The sequence below is a fragment of the Carex rostrata genome, chromosome 1 (assembly GCF_964058835.1).
Source record: "Carex rostrata chromosome 1, lpCarRost1.2, whole genome shotgun sequence".
Lineage (NCBI taxonomy): Eukaryota > Viridiplantae > Streptophyta > Magnoliopsida > Poales > Cyperaceae > Carex > Carex rostrata.
The window spans coordinates 10385837-10405808 of NC_135918.1; the positions used below are offsets into that span (position 1 = coordinate 10385837).

Consider the following 19972-nt stretch of genomic DNA (forward strand, 5'->3'; position numbering starts at 1 on the left):
AGTAGAGTTTTTTTAGCCATGAATTAATTTTATAATCTTAATAAATGTTGAAACAAATTCAAATTTTTAAAATTTGACAGTTCGAATGTTATTGATACATTATTTGCATTATACACATAAAAAATAATAAACTTTCGTGTGTATGTCACAGTTCATCCAATTATTTGAAACTATAACGGTCTACATTATAAGACGTGATAATATAAAATGACTTTCAAATTGCATAAATTCAGGCAAACACTTTTTTTTTCTAAAAAAAAAGAGACAAAAATTAGGTTTTGGTCATTAAACTTTTTTTAGAAAAAAAAACAAATGGGTCCCTGAATAATCATTTGCAGTAAATTGGTCCTTCAAACGTTTTCAAAAAAATTCAAGTTGGTGTCAGGACTTTCAATTGCATCGAATGAGTCCTTTAGGGCCTGTTCGGCTGTACTCTGAAGATTATTGTTCACGTGGGAAAATGAAAATTCACTCGGACTGAATTTTTTTTTCCACGTGAACAGTAATTTTCAGTTCAAAATTTTTGATTCCCGTACCCATTCCTATTCCCACTAGTGCAACCGAACAGGTCCTTAAATTGTATATGGCTAATATAACTTATATTAGTGTCATTTCAGTCTATATAACACAAACTCCAAAACCTATCAAATTAATATATATATATATATATATATATATATAGAGTAAGGCTACTCTACTTTGCAAAGCAAAGAGGCTCTTGTGCTTTGCATTTTGGTTCGTTAGATCTCCTTCATGATTCGTGCAATATCAATCAGATCAGATCAGTGAATTTTCGCTGGAAATTAAATGGAGGTGGAACTGGACCCTCCAGTTATAATCTTTCGACCCCTCTTTCTTCCTCTCGACCTCTCCCTTTCTTTCTCACACGACCAGCGGCAACCACCAACAAAACCCCACGCCTTCTCTCACCCGACTCAGCGGCGACCAGCGAAACCCCCGCGGCTCTCCTCTCCTTCTTCCACGCGACTCCCTCTCCTTCCCCCGAGGCCCGCAAATGGTGTTCCAGCGCCACCTAGGGTTTCGACGCCGGCGATTTCAAACCCTACTCTTTCGGCGCCACCGATCGGAAGAGGAAACCTCAGCCCGACTATTTCGCAACACAGAGTAAGAAATATTTATATTGTCGTGAAAATATTCCAGAGTAAATGCAGCAGGTGTTTTATGCATGAGTCAGTAGTAAGATCATACCAATGGGGACATGTAGTTTTAGTTTGCACAATCATGAAATTTTCTATTAAGATCTAATGTAGCTTGAAATTTTATATTTTAATTTCTCTGTGTTGTTTGTGTTTGTTTGGCTCTGTATGTATACTTGTATTTTTTGTAGTAAAGACTCTTTTCAAATTGGACGGAACGATATACATGGTTACTTTTGTCTTTATTGATCGTACGTAGATTTGGAGTTATAGTAAAATAACTGAAGTTGGTTGATTTTCAATTTGGAATGAAAAAGTACTTGTCCTGATTGATGCTGGATTTGCAGTAGTACATTATAATTAATTAAGCTAAATTTTCTGATCTTGGTTCTTAATCTTAGTGTAACAAGCACCTCCAGTATACAGTTAATTGTTTTCTCATATTCTAAATGTAGAAGTTGCACTTTGCAAAGCACTCAAAGTCAATCTTGTCTGTTATATGCCGATCACCCATGACACGAGCAGTGAACTCTGTTGCATGCCCTGCCTTTGTGTTTTCGAGACAACTAGAAGCTGCTACTTGTTTGTTCTACGACATTCATCATACAGGCATGTGCCACCTCAGATCGGAAGAAGTATTTAATTAAGATAGTACTTAATTGAGGTATTTAGATCGCTTCATAATGTTTGCATTTCTAAATTCAATTTCTTTTTTTTTGTCAGGAGCTACTGTCATAGAAGAAACAACAATTGGGTCAAGCACAAGAACTGTTTACAATTGGGTGGATAATAAGGGTTTTGTTTAATGTAGTAGCTAGTGCTTGCTTTTTTTATGACATGGTACTGTGTTGTTTTGGAAATGTTGAATGTGAGACTTAATGTGAGAATTTATGCTGGAAATTTATGTTGAAAATGTACTATTTTGCCCAAGTTTGTTTAAATATTTATATGAAATTTATGTTGGCAATTTATGTGAGCACTCATTCTTCTTCATCAAGTCAGAATACAAATTTTAGCTTTCATACTGCCCTATAAATGGTTTTGCTTTCAATCCGATAAATTTGTGCATATACATATTGGCTTTCAAAATTTGAATAAATTTACTTGCTCAGTGTGAAGCTTGTCAAAAGCACTTATTATTTCATCTTTACTCCAAGTTATACATATAACATGTTTCTATTTCTTTGCATAAACATTATAAGGAATTACAACCCTTATCTCATTATAAAAAGGAAAAGAAACAAAAAGAAGTAAAATGCATACACTTATATATATCATCAGCATTCAATTTCCCATAACAATTTTTTCATATAATAATTTGGTCAACAAGAGTTGTTCTAAAGGACAATATAGCATTATCTTTCAAAACAACAAATAGAATCCAGACTTAACATAATCTTTATATGAAGTTCTATCATCCTTATAAATTGCACATGTCGCAAATATACATAATGAAGTAACAAAAAATGGATAAATTTAATGGAGACATTTCAGTAGCCCTTATTCGCTCTTGTAATGACACCTTGTGAGGATTAATCTCCACTATAACTGCACATTAAAAAACAAACCACGAATCAAACTGCTACTGTACATCTGTAATGCTTCCCGAGCAACAACATGTGTTTTTACTATGGTCAAACCGGTACTGTACCAGTACCATGTTTTGCATCAGGTACCAAACTGGTCCCGTACACCAAATAGATTAATTTCAAGAAAATCTACATGTGACATATTATGCAATTGAAAACATGAGTGGTCACTGATTCATACAGTGCAAATCACACTCACTTAGTGACTTCATTCAAATTACAAAAAGAGAGTAAAATTAATTCAAGCCACACAGTGCCACTGAAAATTGACACTTCAAAATAAAGTGGAGTACAATTTTCCGATCGGTGGCGCCGAAAGAGTAGGGTTTGAAATCGCTGGCGTCGAAACCCTAGGTGGCGCTGGAACACCATTTGCGGGCCTCGGGGGAAGGAGAGGGAGTCGCGTGGAAGAAGGAGAGGAGAGCCGCGGGGGTTTCGCTGGTCGCCGCTGAGTCGGGTGAGAGAAGGCGTGGGGTTTTGTTGGTGGTTGCCGCTGGTCGTGTGAGAAAGAAAGGGAGAGGTCGAGAGGAAGAAAGAGGGGTCGAAAGATTATAACTGGAGGGTCCAGTTCCACCTCCATTTAATTTCCAGCGAAAATTCACTGATCTGATTGATATTGCACGAATCTTGAAGGAGATCTAACGAACCAAAATGCAAAGCACAAGAGCCTCTTTGCTTTGCAAAGTAGAGTAGCCTTACTCATATATATATATATATATATATATATATATATATATATATATATATATAGAGGAGGGATCCACTGCCTCAATTTTTTCCTGCCTCCATTAAACCTCCAAATCTAAGCCGTATATCAACCAACTTAATCAACGGTATGGATTAGAAGACTCATCAGCGAAAGAAATCTTCATTTCACCTCCAGTTTTTTCTTTCTTGCTTTTTCACTTGCCCTCCCGACCTTCCCTCCAGTCCTCGCATCCCCTCATCAGCGCACCTTCGTACCCACCCTCCGGCGACGCTCCGTGCCAGCCCAGCGCCCCTCCCCGGCCTCTATTCTTAATCCCGATCTCTATCCCAAAGAAAAAGAAAAAAAATAATCCTTAACCGCCTTCGTTGTTGGCCCCTCCTCCGACATCAAATTACAACTTAATATAAATTGCAACCTACCCTGAGAATTAGCAAAGGAAAGTGAATTCATTACAAACTGGTATCCTGCTCCCACTTGTAGGCCTGTAATGAAACACCAGTATACCAAGAATCAATTAAGTAAATTTCTTTTCACAACTAAAAAACTATACCTGGAATCTAAATACACATGTTAGAACTCAGAAATGATTAGGGAAAGATAGGTTTATGTAATACGACTCTTTTAAAACAATGCAAAAGTCACAGTAACAGCACAATCTTTTAAAACAATTCAAAAACACATGTATGACCATTGCTTAAGGGAAAAAAAAAAAAAGCTAAGCACGACAGGGAAAAATTTGCAAAATTGGTGTTTTGATTACAGCTTTGTGATACAGTCAATGGCTGTTTTGGTGTTTTGAATGCAAGCTTGCTTCCAGAATTACCAGTATAAGCAAGTAGGTCTACTCCCACCCTTTTAGCTCAGTCTGTGAGTTTTTTTTTTAACCCATACTAGACTTACCAGTATAAGCAAGTAGGTCCAGGTCATCATATTCTTTGTACCTTCTTAAAATTATATTACCTCTAACTCCAAGTTAATGTATATTGACATCACAATTTAATTACGACAACATTTAACAAAATTAGTGAGAACGAGAGAGAGAAGTGCTTACCATAAATGGAGAGAAGATTTGAAAGGGTAAGGGAGACGGCTGGAGCGCTCCTTGTTTTCACGTGCGAGCTTAGACACGGCATAGAGTACTACTAGAGTAGTACGGAGGGGCATTGCCGTCGCAGGGGCAAAGGGAGGGGGCAAAGAGGGGCGAGAATCAGCAGTTGGTGGGGAGGGCAAGTGAAAACGCGCTGGGCTGGCGCGGAGCGTCGTCGCCGGAGGGTGGGCACGGAGGTGCGCCGATGAGAGGATGGGCGGACTGGAGTAAGGTTGAGAGGTCAAGTGAAAAAAGCGAGGAAAAAAAAATTGGAGGCGAAATGAAAGAATTTTTCGCTAATGAGCCTTTCAATCCAAACCGTTGATTAAGTTGGTTGATATACGGCTTAAATTTGGAGGTTCAATGGAGGCACGAAAAATTGAGGCAGTGGATCCCTCCTCATATATATATATATATACAGAGAGAGAGAGAGATGGGCTATGGTGCATTGCAATGAATGGAGGTGTTTGTGCATTGGATCATAAATCTAAAATTCAAAATTCAAATGGCTGATCCAAACCGTTCATCTTGTTCTCCATATTAATATGTGCTTGGAAACCAAATTTTACATTTTTCTGAATTTTTTTACTATTTATTAAGTATTTTACAAAATTGTTGATCCAACGGTGGCTTAACAAAACAGTAAAATCAGCAGCCACCGTTGGATCAACAATTTTATAAAATACTTAATAAATAGTAAAAAAAATCAGAAAAATGTAAAATTTGGTCTCCAAGCACACATTAATATGGAGAACAAGATGAATGGTTTGGATCGGTCATTTGGATTTTGAATTTTAGATTTATGGTCCAATGCACAAACCCCTCCATGCATTACAATACACCATAGCCCATCTCTCTCTCTCTCTCTCTGTATATATATATATATATATATATATATATATAGAGAGAGAGAGAGAAGTTGGCTACTCTACTTACATAAGCATATGAGAGTATATGCTTATAACTCATTTTTTCGTTTTCAAAATCCAAAAAGTCGATCTGAACCGTTAGATGTGATCTCTATATTGAAATGTGCTTGGAAACCAAATTTTATATATTTTTTAATTTTTTTACTATTTATTAAGCCACTTTGAAAATCGTTGATTCAACAGTGAGTTTACAAAACAGTAAAATCAGAACCCACCGTTGGATCAGCAATTTTCAAAGTGGCTTAATAAATAGTAAAAAAATTCAGAAAAATGTGAAATTTGGTTTCCAAGCACATTTCAATATAGAGATCACATCTAACGGTTCAAATTGACTTTTTGAATTTTGAAAACGAAAAAATGAGTTATAAGCATATACCCTCATATGCTTATGTAAGTAGAGTAGCCAACCTCAATTTTATATATATATATATATAGAGAGAGAGAGAGAGAGAGAGAGTGTGTGACTAATGTGCATTCAAATGTATATAGGCCGAAATATATACGGTCCAAATTCGACTTTTCAAAATTCAAACGGTCGATCCGAACCGTTCATCTTGTTCTCCATATTAATATGTGCTTGGAGACCAAATTTTACATTTTTCTGATTTTTTTTACTATTTATTAAGTATTTTACAAAATTGTTAATCCAATGGTGGCTTAACAAAACAGTAAAATCAGCAGTCACCGTTGGATCAACAATTTTGTAAAATACTTAATAAATAGTAAAAAAAATTCAGAAAAATGTAAAATTTGGTCTCCAAGCACATATTAATATGGAAAACAAGATGAACGGTTCGGATCGATCATTTGGATTTTGAAAAGTTGAATTTGGACCGTATATATTTCGGCCCATATACATTCGAATGCACATTAGTCACACACTCTCTCTCTATGTATATATATATATATTTTTTTTTTTTTACAAGCAGTCATAATGAAAAAAAAACCCAGTATGATATAAGTGAAACCTTGGGGATGAAAATGGACTTGAGAAAACGGCTCTCCACCTTCCTTTGATTTGTCTGACACTGGATACAAACATGCCTCTCCTCTTCCCTTGTATTATTTATATACAATCTATCTTTTCATTATGACGAACATTTTGGTAAGCAACGTGTCATTCTCACTCATTTGAATAGTCTAGAATATCATTATTTTTTTGAAACTATTTAAATAGCACTATTTTATTATTATTCTATTTTTAAGCAAAGACTTAATTGGATTACAACTCACGCCAACTCCCCTCCTCTCCCCCTTCCGTCTCCAACAAACAACAAAACCTCCCTTCCAAGGAACCATTTTTGCTCGTAACAAATTAACAATGACGACACCGGAAGTACCGGTCACGACACACCCGCTGGGAGTTACCGATGGAGGCAGCAATGTCCACTCAACCGGCAATGCCATCAAATTGACCATGGGGAATTTTTATAGAGATGATGCATTGCTTGGAAAAGGTATTGTGGTGTTGAGGCTCTTGGGTTGGCTATTCTCTCTCCTCTCTCTAATTATCATGGCATCTAACAAGCATGGTGATGGCAAGAACTTTGATCAATATGAGGAATACAGGTTAATTGTTTCCCTCTTTTTACCATTTTTTTTTCTCAAATTGATAATTTCTTTGCGACTTATGTAATGACTAGTTGGTTATAAAATTTAAAGCAAGATGAGAATTGAGACTATAAAAATGTAATTATTCTCCTCTATTATGATTTACCAAAGTAAGATATTTTTTTTCTTCTAAATAGCGTATATTATTCTTTCTAGATATTTTTTAATACAATAAATTGCTGAAAGTTGTGTTCATAACATATTCATAAACTGTAATAAAAAAAATACAACACAGCAGAATAAATTGATGTTACAAATCTTCTTCTTAATTAAAAATCGTTTTGCCTATTTTAGGTATTGTTTGGCTGTTGCTATCCTTGCATTTTTGTACACCATGGGGCAGACTGCTCTGAAATTTTATGAATCACATAAAAATAAAGGCATGTTGCCGAGAAAGACAGCGTCGCTTCTCGACTTTGCAGGAGATCAGGTAGATTTAAATTTGAGTGAGTATATGCCTCTATGCTACTATGCATAGCACGGATTGGTCCGTAATATGGAGCAATATTTTTGTTTTCTAAATTCTAACAATTGATCAGAACCATTTAATATTATACCCATATGGGGATCATGTTAAACAGTTTGGATTGATAATTAGGATTTTGAAAACGAAAATATTGATCCGTATTACAGACTAATCTGTGCTATGCATGGTACCATAGACTCACTCTTTAAATTTTATGTATATCCCTCAAAATTGTAGCTTATTACAAGTACATATTGTACCTTACAAGGTCTGACATTAATGAGAAATAAAGGAAAATGAAACTGGTATTCTTCTATGAGGAGGGTTCAAATGCACCACCCTATCCTTTTTCTCCGTTTTCAAAGTTCGAATAGTCAATCCGAACCGTTAGATGCGATTTATATATTAAGATGTGCTTGGAGACCAAATTTTACATTTTTTGGAATTTTTTTACTAGTTATTAAGCCACTTTGAAAATCGCTGATCCAATGGTCCAGAAAATGTAAAATCAGCGATTTTCAAAGTGGCTTAAAAATAGTAAACAAATTCCAAAAAATGTAAAATTTGGTCTCCAAGCACATCTTAATATATAGATCGCATCTAACGGTTCGGATTGACTATTTAGACTTTAAAAACGGAGAAAAAGGATTTGAAAGATAAGGTGCATTTGAGTGCACAAAAATTTGGGTGCATTTGAACCCTCCTCTTCTTCTATATGTTTCATAATGAAATTATCTTGAAAAAATCTCTTTTTATATGAAAATATAATGATATGACAATCAAGAAAACAAAAATATATGACAATCAAGAGAGTAGTAGGGGAAAAAACCTGTTCATGTCTGGTATGGGACGAGTAAATAGACCTCTGAAAAAACCATGCAGGTGATAGCCTACCTTCTGATATCAGGCATGTCAGCAGGGACACCACTTACAGATTACATGAGAAAAGGATCCGATAACCTGTTTACAGACTCATCAGCAGCATCCATTAGCATGGCTTTCTTTGCATTTCTGGCCATTGCTCTCTCAGCTCTCATCTCCGGGTACAAGCTTTCCCAACAATTTCTGGACTAATTTAGTTAGATTCATTTTACCACCACCACCCCCCCCACTATTGTATTCATAGATTTATTGGCTTGTGTGTAAATAATATGCCTTTCCTATATTAGTTAATGAAATATATATACTCTACTTCCACAAAGAATGTTTGAATACTTGATATTCTGTTCTTCAATAGGAGCTGTGAAAAAATAAAAAATATACGTCTTAATATTAATATTGTGAGAGCTCTTTTTGGCATCCTCTAATACTCGAGAGGACCACTAGAAGCACACACATTTAAACAGAAAGGATCCAAATAAAGAGATTAGAATACACGTTGCAACAAATAAGGGGAGCTGATGGGGAGCTTTCATGATACAAATAACTTGTTAGGTTTCGTCATAGAAAAAGTAAAAGTAAAATAGAACATGTAATGAAAGATACTCTATAATTACATACAGCTAATACAACTTGGCCTCTTTGAGGCCCAGACTAACTGTAGAGGCTCACAGTAATAACACTTGCTATAATTAGATACATCTTAACAAAAATGAATTAAAAAGTAGTACGATGAAATGATACATATTTCACAAACAAAGATTACCCTTACAGATGTCATCGGACCTCTCTCCGAATGAAGAAATGCGACTTATGCATCACTCCAACTATCTCCATCTTCTTCGTCACTTCCGACAAAAGCCTATACCGCAAAATACAAGGTCATAAATAAAGGTTCAAGCATCTCTTACTATCCTAGTGGCACAATACAAAGTACTTCTTAAGAAATCAATGGTGTCAGCACAATCGTTGCTGTACCCGTGTAGAATCAAAGCTACCTTTGTGTGCCTCGGTGACTTATGTGTTGTCTGCTAAAAGATTAAATAAAGAGGAGAAATGAATATAACTAATAAGAAGCCAACCTGACGAATAGCATTTGCTTTCTCCACAATAGCAGCTACTTTGAGATTCGTTTGTGGTGCCTTGATAGACGTAATTTTTGGAGCATCTACTGGTCTTAGGCTGAAGGACTAAAAAAAATTAAACAGAACAAGAAACTTACATCACAATGTAAAAATCAACAGTTAGATAACAGATTAACAAGCTACACAAATAAAGTGTAGATACAGATAATTTGAGCTTTTAGCTTTTTTATTTGTTTAATGAAAAATATAGTAGACTTTTAGCAAGGACTACAACATGTATTACTCCAGTTTCTTTGGTCAACATATCAGATTTTACCAGCCCTAATATACATTGCACTTTCTGTCAGCATAGTATAAGCCAGCTGGCAAGGTATACGTAAAATTGACCCCAATTAAGATGCCTTTTATGTCTTGTTTTCCGTGCTTGAAAAAAAAAACCCCAAAGGCTTAGTTTTAGGAATATGGCAAAAGCAATCTTAATTAAGGCAATGCACCATGCTTAGTTTTATGTAGGCTTGACTGAGTGGGAGTGTGAGCATGCATGCTGTGAAGTTAAATACCTTATTTCTTATCTGCTCTAGCAAAGAATTTCTTTCCTCAGCTTTTGACTTATCGTCAGGCTTAACCAACTCAGATACCTTCCTCATCTGTCAGTTTTGAAATTTGAAATATCATATCATGAACTACGAAAAGAAATTATATACTTTCTTGTGTATTCATATGCATTATTAACTACCATTAAAAATTTAATATAGTATAATATTTCTTCTTTTAAAATCACAATTTGAGTCCAAATTGCACATTTAGGGGTTACTTTGGGGGTAGTAATGGATATTTAAACTTGATACTTATTCAATTGCAAATTGATAAATAATTAAGGTTCAATTGAACAATTGATGGCACTGAAAACTTCAATTGAACTTATGTTAGGGCTTAATGAATATTTGGATGAATTTTCGGCCAAACTAGCACTGTTAAGCACAAAATCAGTCTTAGTCATAGAGATCTTAACAATAAAATATTACCGTGCTTCTATCATGAGCAGCAACAGCATCCATTAATGGATTACGAGGCATGTTACGGATTGAATGATGCTTCCTACCCAATCTCTCATCTTCAATTGATGGGCCGATGCCATATTGGGCCCACAAGTTGTCTTCCAGTGGCATTAAATAACCAGGTTGATGTGCTTGTACCAGACTAGGTCCAGTAGTCCATGCTGAAACAGGCAAAAACGGGTGCTGTGCATCGGGCCAAGCATACTGAAGTGCCCTCATTTCAGGCCCAGCTAACCCCAGATCAGCACTGGACCCATTATTATACTCCACATTTTCCACATTGGCCCCTGAAAAAGGGACTGATGCCAAATTAGGGTTTGCAAGTTCATGCTGAAATGAGAGGGGTGGTAGGTCGGACAAACTCATAACCCGTGATTTCTCTCCCTCTATTCTTCCAGAATCATCAAGATTAGCAATTGGTGGTGCCTCCATGCTTCTCATTTGCAAGGATAGGTTCTGGTTCGTTTCATCAACAGATTTGGATGAATGCCCATTTGACGGCAAGGAAGTGCCTTTTAAGAGCTTCCCTCCCATTCTCCACCCAAGAGGAGGAAGAGGCGGTGGCTTATGCTCAGATGCCAGAGAATACGCACTGAGTATGTCTACTTCGCTCTCTTTGGTCTCAACTGATACATCAGCGAGAGCATTGTTTGCAAGAACCTCATGTGATTCTATACTCTTGTTACCACTCAAAATGTTGTCGGGTTTCAAGTTGGAACCCTCTTGTGGTACCATTTGGTCTTGGTCGATAGAGGAAGAAGGAAAGTAGGATTCTGCAAGCATGATTTTGTTTGGATCAACTGCCCCAGGTTCACTGGTACCATTATGCAAGGTCTCAATAGCAATCTGATTGATATCTTCTTGCAATTTCTCCTGATTATCGTGTAAATTGGTACATGACACTGGTTTATTCAGATGACGTTCATTGAAAACGTCATCTGATAGATTCTCACTGGGGTTTGCATCATAGAGTGGGTTGTCTAGAGAAATAGTACAGGATTGAATATTGTTCCGCTTTTCAGCTGTAGAAACCAAATCAGCATACCCAATACTTCCATTGTGAAATTCTTCGTATTTCCTGCTTGGAGGAGTATCTGGCTCATGGCAACCTGAATTGGTAGCTTCTTGTAATATTTCACGGACATGATCCACAGGAGGAGTTGGTGCTCCAGTATCAGCACTCTCTTCTTCTACAGACACCTCATTATCTGTCTTGCGCTCATTTTGCAGTAGTTCATGAACATGGCCCACAGAAGGTATAGGTACATCAATGTTGCGATTATTTTCTTCATTCAATTCAAAAATTTCAACAGGCGCCACATTATTCACCAGAGAAGATGTTGGTGCATGACCTTCATCACTATCTTTTTCATTAATTTTCAAAGCTTCAATAAGCACCTCGCTTTTCACCGCCAAGGGTATTGATACACTACCTTCAGCAATACCTTCTGGTTTTAGTTGTGAAGTTTCAACAGGTACCTCAGTATTCACAGCAGAGGATGTTGATACATCACCTTCAGCACCATCTTTTTCATTAATTTTCAAAGAATCAACAAGTACCTCGGCTTTCAGTGCAAAGGGTTGTGGTACACCACCTTCGGCATTACCTTCTTCATTTAATTCCGTAGTTTTAATAAGTACCTCATTATTCACCACAGAGGATGTTGGTACACCACCTTCAGCACTATCGTTTTCATTATATTTCAAAGCTTCAACAAGTTCCTCGTTTTTCAGTGCAAAGGGTGTTGGCACGTTACTTTTGGCATTACCTTCTTCATTTAATTTTAAAATTTCAACAAGTGCCTCATTAGTCACCACAGGGGATGTTGGTACGCCACCTTCAGCACTATCTTTTTCATCATTAATTAATGCTTCAACAAGTACCTCATTTTTCACCGTAAATGATACTGGTGCACTATCTTCGCCATTATCTTCTTCATCTAATTTTAAAATTTCAACAAGTGCCTCATTATTTACCTTGCCCTCTTCAAAAATTTCCTGAGATTTAGTCTGTAAATCCTCTTCCAACAGTTCATTAACTTCAACAAACGTACTTACTGCATCATCATGAGCAAAACCATCCTCCACGGGTAATATCTCCTCACAATCACTATCAACCTTATTAGCATCACACGTGTAACACAGTTCCGAATCCTGCTCAGGCACTTGATGGTCACCAACTTCATAGTGCAGAGAAGTATCTGAAGAACCTAATGCAACATCTGTCTGAAGAACTGCACTGTTCTGAACTAAAGATGTAACAGTTTGTGGTTTACCAAATTCTGGTTCAAACTTTCCTTCACGAGGCGAACCCGTGAGTTCCCAGAGGAAATCGACTGGATTTGTACCTTCCTCTTTTGCCCCTGCTTTAAAATCTCCTGCCCATTCACATTCTTCATTCAGTGAAAAGGGTGCTGATTTTTCGGTGCACAAAGGGCTTTCTGCATATTCCTCGAGAGAACCATTGCCATTTATGGAAAGCTCATGCAACTTGCTAGAATCATTCTTCTCACAGTTAGTGTTTAAAGATCCATCAGATGATTCATGGTTGACCAGTAGAACAGTGCTTTCATCTTTATACAGGTATTGTTGGTCATCATCAGATTCATTGAATTGATTGATCTGGGTTCCAACCTCACAGTGATGCAGAGTTTCGTTTCTGTACGTTTCATCTGTAGTTTCTCCAAGATCAAGTAAACCTTCATCAGGTTCAATGAAATTATCCATGTGATATTGAAGATATGAACCCTGGATTGTAGTTTCCCCTGGAATATTGATAAGTGAGTGAGGCTCACTTGAAGAAGCCTCTAAATCTTGAATTGATGCACTTCTGCTATTATTGTCCATATAATCATCTGATGTTATTGTTGTTGGATCCTTGTTGGGTTGGATTCTAATTTCATGAAGAGCTTCCAAATCTAACCCTACAGCAAATAACAATAATACATAGTAAAACAAATGAACATTTTTGCATACAACACATATTTCTCATATTATTGAGTTACACACATCACCCTTGTTAATGCAAATAACACCAAGCCACTAAAACTGTGGTTCAGCAAAAAAAAAAAAATGAACACATCACCTAAAAATGTTTATTCTAACTTTAAAAAGGCTGTTCTGCTTGATTTATATTGATTTTTGCTCATGGAAAACAAGAGTTGATAAAGCTGACAGGATATTGAAAAAAAAAATTATATGAACCTCAACCATTACACCGAGCTAATGTTTGGGTGTTACTTGCAAGAACAACAAAAAATTGCAATATGCTGATGTTAAATATGAAAAATCAGGGTGTTATTTGCAAAGTCCACAACCAATTCGGTGCTATTTTCGGGAGATCCCAAGCAAAAAAGATAGAAAGCACACTTTTTTGCTTATATCATCAACTCTGCATAGCAATTTACCTGGCATATGTGTGCTTAAATCAGTAGCATCTTCAGTTGGGAGAGAGGTTGTGCTACCAGATAGAATTTCCTCCTCATTTGATAATAGAGAACCTTCACCGTTAAAAACATCCTCCAATTTATCACTTCTTTCATGTTGAAGTCTCTCATTAGGGTCACCAAAATTGTCTTTAAAAAAATCTTGTGTAATTTCTTCAGCATGAACTGGGCCATACAGAGGTAAATTGTTAAGCTCAATAAAGATATGTTAAATCGAGGTGGTGCTTGCAAAAGACAAGCCAAAAAAGACCTTTTATTATCAAACAGAAGTAAAAAAAAAAAAAAATCAGAAAATAGAAATTGGTCAAGGGTTGCCACATCACAGGTTTCATTACTATTTTAGCAGGCACACAACAGTACAGGGATGTACTGGCAGAGTAGTACATATCTAAAATCCATTTTAAGGGGCTTAGATAATCAATTAACATTTTATGCAGTTAGCTACGCTACTAATGAGCACCAATGGTCGCACATGCAGATCCAACTTGACCCACACTCACATAACAGAGATAGATAAGTTGTCTATTATGGTTTAAGCTTCTCATATTTTCTTAAGAAGCACTTAGTTAACTAGAAAATACCATCTAATGGGTCTTCTGCGATGACATAATTATGAGCATCTTTACCACCATGAGAGAAGATATCCTGAGAGATACTTTCATCTTTTCTGGTTGACATCAAGTATTCTTCCAAATTCAGAATGTCCTCAGAAATATTCCTCAATTCAACTTGTGAAACCTCAACAGGATCTTCATGTCGCTCTGCAAATTAAAAATAAAGAACCAAATTTTAGTAATGGACTTGAAGGCAATTCAAGTATGCTGACATGCAAATTAATGAACAAACCCAAGATACTTCAAAGCCAAAAGAGAGGAAATGAAGTTCTGACACAAGAGGTACTTCAAACTGTGAATGATTCATCTTAGGTTACCTTGAAGTCCTTCGAGACCTGTAGAGCTTCTATTAGTAACAGCATAATTATTCACTTCATGAGAACCCAACGAATCCTCAAGAATGGGTGTTTCTTCAAGGGACTTGATTTCTTGCGAATTTAAAATTACATCAGATACGTCTGATGTGTCATGAGAAGCATCAATGGGCACGTCCATATTTTCCAGATGAGAATTTGTTTGTTCCTGATGATTGCCAGTCTGAGTAGGCAAGCCTACAAATTAAATGAATTGATTATCAAGAAAGGAAATATGTATTTATAATGAAGCAAAGAGGAAAACTTTTACTTTTGTGGTGTAAGAGAAATTAAAATTAATTTGCAGCTAAATTTAGAACTTTTATCCAGCTGAATTATATCAGATACAACTTAACCCTCACTTGTCCTCAATTTACAAAACTCCCACCAATATTCACAATAGTGCAATTTGCGGGGGCGGGACAAAAAAGCAACTCAAGAAATGTATTTCTCCTTTTAAAAGTACAAAAGCAGACCATCAGTCAAATGAGTTCAGGCAGGTCCTGGCACACATAAGTTTACAGGACAAATGAAATAGAATAAAAAACCAACATCACAATCTTGCAACAGATGTCAAGTGCCAGTCTTTACCAGATATAAGTTTCATAGCTTTATTTTCCACCTTCAAGAAACAAATAGTATTGATACTTGGCTTTATATAATCATAAAAACAAACTAGTACAGTACACTTACATACTAAATCTTCAACATGCAATCGAGACTCATCGACCGTACTGGTATTCTCTAGAGCACGTAGCTCATTTTCAATATCACCAGCCGGCACCTTTGATTCATCCATTAAATTATTTCCATGTAATATAGAAAGCTGTTCTGTCTTGTGGACCCCATCTGAGTGCAAACTGGATGTAGAACTAACATCCATGAGATCATCATTGTCAAAGAACTCTGTTGCTTCCCCAAATTCAATTTCTCCATTTAATTCTAAACTCTTGTCTGTACCAACCAACCCTCCGACTGAATCTGAGACCAAATTTCCATGCACCCTTTCCTTTTGAGAAGAACTAACATTATCAGATTTGGGTTTAGTCTCATTGTCCGTTTCCACCTCCGATTCTATGATGTTAAGAGCATCCACAAAATTCTCATGTTCACTAGCCACATCATCAGAATCGGTCATAGTCTTTTCGTAAGTTTGCCTCGAAGAAAAGGTTTCAATGCCAATTTGAATTTGCTCTGATCCCGAAGAAGCTTCATTCTGCTCCTGAATTGGGTATACTTTATGCATCTTTTGTGCTTCATGTTCAGTCTCAAACGAGACTTGAACAGATGCCTGGTTGCTTAAGCCATTTGATTCTGGTTTAATGTTTGCCTGCCTTATAGAATCTTCTAGAATGATTTTCTTTTGAGATTCTATAAGTTCAAGAAGATGTAAATGGTAGATTTTTCTGGCATTATTATCTGAGTTCCGCAAATGCCGAGACTTCAATTTCACTACTCGAGATAAAAGGGCTTTGCCAGAAGATTGGTTTTCTGATGAAGGTGGAGACCTAGATATGATTTATAAAAAAGCAATCAGAAGATTGGTAACTATTTTATTGCTTAAAACGAACTTCTGAAAGATGCCATAAGCATCTGTGAATCGTTTTGAAGATTTGGGTAATTGAGGCTTAAAGACTTGTGGTCAGACCAAAAGCTCAATCAAAGGTGATGTAAAAGCACACAGTACCGTATCTGTAATGACTAAGCTCACATATTTGCTACCATTAACACCCATAAACAAACCCATTGGCAAAAAAATTATGGATGTACCATTACTACCATTAATTATCAATTCTTGATATAATAATTCAGATTAAAAACAGCAAACAGTTGATTTACGAACTTAATATTTCCTTTTGTGAAACTTCTACTAATAAAAATAAACATAAAACCCACTCACTCTGAGCTAGATATTAGTAATGATTCAAGTGTCTCTCCCTTCTTCCATCGAATTGCTTTCTTCTGAAAGGGGAAGCAAATTGGAACATTACTTTTATAGTCGAGAGAATTTTTGTGCAATTAGGATATTGTAAAATTCCTTTGTCAACTATAATCTTGTACCTTGATTTTACGGGGTTTCCTTTCTCTAAGGGCATCATCTGCTTCAATTGAACAAGAGGAAGCAAGTTCCGTTTTGAAAAATGATGGATCAGTGTATCTTTTCAAGCATGCACCAGCACCAGCTACATCAAATCTAAATCACCAAGAAGAAAGTTGTCATAAATACGATGAAGATTTAAGGTGCCCAATTTAGGAAGTTATATTAACTGGCATAGATTATTACTTAGGAAATTTCACAATTGGTACGGCTTCTTATTTATTTTATTTGTGCTGTTTTGCTTAACTGTGAACATCGAGATGCCATAATTAAGGCACTAAATCACAATTTGGGTTCATAAGGCACAACAGGTGCAACTTGGAGCTTACTGCACTGCTAAAGGTAAGTACTTGTCAAGGGTACCATTACAAATATCACTGCTTACTATTTAAATGCTACACAGATAATTAATCTAATGCAGGATTAGCAAATAAGTACTTGTCAAGGGTAAATAGCCGTGGTGGACCATGGCATTCTTCGTAAGAGTCCATAACAAAACGGGGCATATCTCCTCTTGTTATGAGATTTTGATCAATTTGAACATTGGTGTGCCATTGAATTCCTTCATTTTGTGTGACATTTGGAAGGCTAATTTGAGAAATAAGAGCATCCTCAAGTGATGGGAACTCAGCCTCGAGCTGGTGCAGACGAAGTGTGAGCCCATGCCCTCTTGAAGCCATTGCCATGACTTCTTCGTGCAAGTCGTGAAATATCTCTGCCGCAAATCTATTTTTAAGAAAATTGAGACGAGAGGAAATGATCCATCCATTGAAAAGAATAAACAAATTAGTAAATCCTGTGTGATACATAATTAAATTGTACTACCATATTAGTGGTAGCACGGACAAGTGCAGTTTCTGTATGAATTATGTAAGGGAGTTGGTAACTGTTTAGATGTTGAAGTTTCACCACTGTTGGAGCTCCAGTTGAACTTAATTAATTAATTAATGTTAGTTAAATTAAAAATTAAAATAGACTAAAGCAGCCATGCCCATGCCATGCCATGTTGTGAGAACCCCAACTAATCCCATTCAACATGTTACCACTTACCAGACTTTGGAGAAATACATTGATACATACATACATACATACATACATACCAGCTGGTATTTGGATTTAATGGGTAGGTCAAGGTGTATTTTAAATGGAATTTATTTTCTGAAATAATTAGCGCTAAATAAATCCGAAAATGCACGAGAAGAGAAGAAAATTGTAAAAGCATAAAATGAAAGAAAACCCTAAGAAATGAAATAGGCGAATACAGTACTCACTCGGCAAGATCTCCAAGCTGGCGCAAGAGACCGACGAGACCAGCCATGGCGACGCCCTCAAGCAACGCCTCTGGGTCGTCCTTCTCGGCCGCTCCATATAGCTCCGGATCCGATAACCCGTATTCGTTCCTAATTTGGTACCTGACCATCGGCATCTCTCTCTCTCTCTCTTTCTGCGCCTAGAGAGGAGGAGGGATTTGAGGAAGCTTTGATTGATTTGATTTTATAATTGATTTAAGGAAAGAGAGTGAAAAGTGTGAATATGCAGTGACACACAAGTGACGAAGAACAAGGAGAAGAAGAGTACTGTGTGTGTCTGTGTCTGTCACGGGTAGTCAATTACCTTAAAAATTAATTTATATCCCTAAAGTAACTCACATTTTGAAATTAGATCTGGACCGTCCGATCTGCATCTCGATGCACGCACGAGTAGTGAAGTGTGCCGTGCCTTTCAGTTCTCTGTTAGTCTGTCTGTTATAATAAAATTTTGGATTACTCTAGAGATGAGAAGAATTGAGGCAAGGTCCTCTACAATTAAATAAAGAAAGCTCTATCCTAAATTTATATTTGGCGTAAAAAAGAAAGAATTGTAGAATTGTAGAATTGTAGAATTGTAGAGGAAGGGAGATGGAATATAAGGAGTTGACGGTGGGGACCTGAAGCACCACCGTTGGGCGTTGGCGTTGGCACTTGGCAGTTAATAATAAATAATAATGGAATGGAGATGTTGGGGGCCAAGAGAACTCATTGCTCGTGTATTTGAGTTTGAGGCAGCGTAACGTAACGTAACGTAACGCTTAATTAATTAATGCTCTCCTTTAGTGGTAGTCGACTCGGCATTTCCATTTCCATTTCCATTTCCATTTCCACCATTTCTTGTGGCGCACGCGCAATTAATGACTAATGAGTCATTAATTAGTTAATAACCTGCATGTTTTTACATGTACATATATGTAGGATCTAATTCTAATGACAAACCCGGCCTCTTCTTCTTGCTCTTCTTTTCTCTCTTAATTTGCACATTAATTAATTAATTAATTGTTTCTTCATGTTCATGTAATCTATTTAATTGTTTCTATTTAATATATATAATTCAGCTCAAGCCTCAAGCGCTAGCTATAATTAAGCAATATTCATTTTATTTTAAAGGATAAATAGCTGGAAATTAAAACATTCCAAACAGAATACATGGCACTTCATAGTTCAATTTATATATTAAGATAATTTCAAGTACATAAATACATACATATATAACATGCAGTAAGTGTACTGTACAAGAATGCATACACCAAAATTAAATTAAAATCGCATAAATTATATATAGTGATCATCAATCATGTCATATATATTCATAATATATATATGTGTGTGTGTGTGTGTGTGTGTGCATGTGTGTTTCTGTTATTTACGGGCATTTGTAGCGATTGCCGTGAGTCTTCATGTCAGCATAACAAGGGCATTCCTCCTTGTTACCACTGGTACCACTTGGTACGCATTTGCACCTCTCACAACATGTACCACAAGCCCTATGGCACATCTTTGGCTTCCAACTCTTGCTGCACCGAACCTCGCACTTAGCTTTGCAATCTATATATATATATTTATTCACAATATTAAGGA

The 19972-nt window shown here is 36.4% G+C and overlaps 3 protein-coding genes and 1 long non-coding RNA gene across 7 annotated transcripts; 2 read left to right on the forward strand and 2 right to left on the reverse strand.

Moving 5' to 3' along the window:
* The first annotated feature begins 807 nt into the window (after positions 1 to 807).
* LOC144556724 (uncharacterized) lies at positions 808 to 2126 on the forward strand. Its single transcript, XM_078305170.1, has 3 exons — positions 808 to 1125; positions 1613 to 1766; positions 1881 to 2126. The coding sequence occupies exons 1-3, from the start codon at positions 808 to 810 to the stop codon at positions 1961 to 1963; spliced, it is 555 nt and encodes a 184-aa protein (XP_078161296.1). The 3' UTR covers positions 1964 to 2126.
* A 386-nt stretch (positions 2127 to 2512) lies between these two features.
* Positions 2513 to 3392, reverse strand: LOC144566056 (uncharacterized). The gene is made up of 2 exons (XR_013515108.1): positions 3040 to 3392; positions 2513 to 2705 (listed from the first exon to the last, which is right to left on the reverse strand). It is a non-coding gene; the product is annotated as an uncharacterized LOC144566056 (long non-coding RNA).
* A 3288-nt stretch (positions 3393 to 6680) lies between these two features.
* Positions 6681 to 8764, forward strand: LOC144566062 (CASP-like protein 4B3). The gene is made up of 3 exons (XM_078315928.1): positions 6681 to 7040; positions 7377 to 7512; positions 8431 to 8764. Exons 1-3 carry the CDS (start codon positions 6793 to 6795, stop codon positions 8620 to 8622), a joined length of 576 nt encoding a protein of 191 aa, XP_078172054.1. The 5' UTR covers positions 6681 to 6792; the 3' UTR covers positions 8623 to 8764.
* Positions 8765 to 8994: 230 nt separating this feature from the next.
* On the reverse strand, positions 8995 to 18640 carry LOC144558031 (uncharacterized). 4 transcript variants are annotated; one of them, XM_078306754.1, is made up of 13 exons: positions 18353 to 18640; positions 17520 to 17807; positions 17045 to 17177; positions 16884 to 16945; positions 15677 to 16491; positions 14948 to 15181; positions 14598 to 14777; positions 13978 to 14181; positions 12340 to 13494; positions 10538 to 12246; positions 10073 to 10159; positions 9510 to 9617; positions 8995 to 9289 (listed from the first exon to the last, which is right to left on the reverse strand). In XM_078306754.1, exons 1-13 carry the CDS (start codon positions 18505 to 18507, stop codon positions 9239 to 9241), a joined length of 5181 nt encoding a protein of 1726 aa, XP_078162880.1. In that variant the 5' UTR covers positions 18508 to 18640; the 3' UTR covers positions 8995 to 9238. The 4 variants fall into 4 exon arrangements, with proteins under 4 accessions (XP_078162880.1, XP_078162885.1, XP_078162873.1 ...); XM_078306759.1 differs by having other exon boundaries at positions 14643 to 14777; positions 18353 to 18633; XM_078306747.1 differs by having other exon boundaries at positions 10538 to 13494; positions 14643 to 14777; positions 18353 to 18633.
* Positions 18641 to 19972: the final 1332 nt, after the last annotated feature.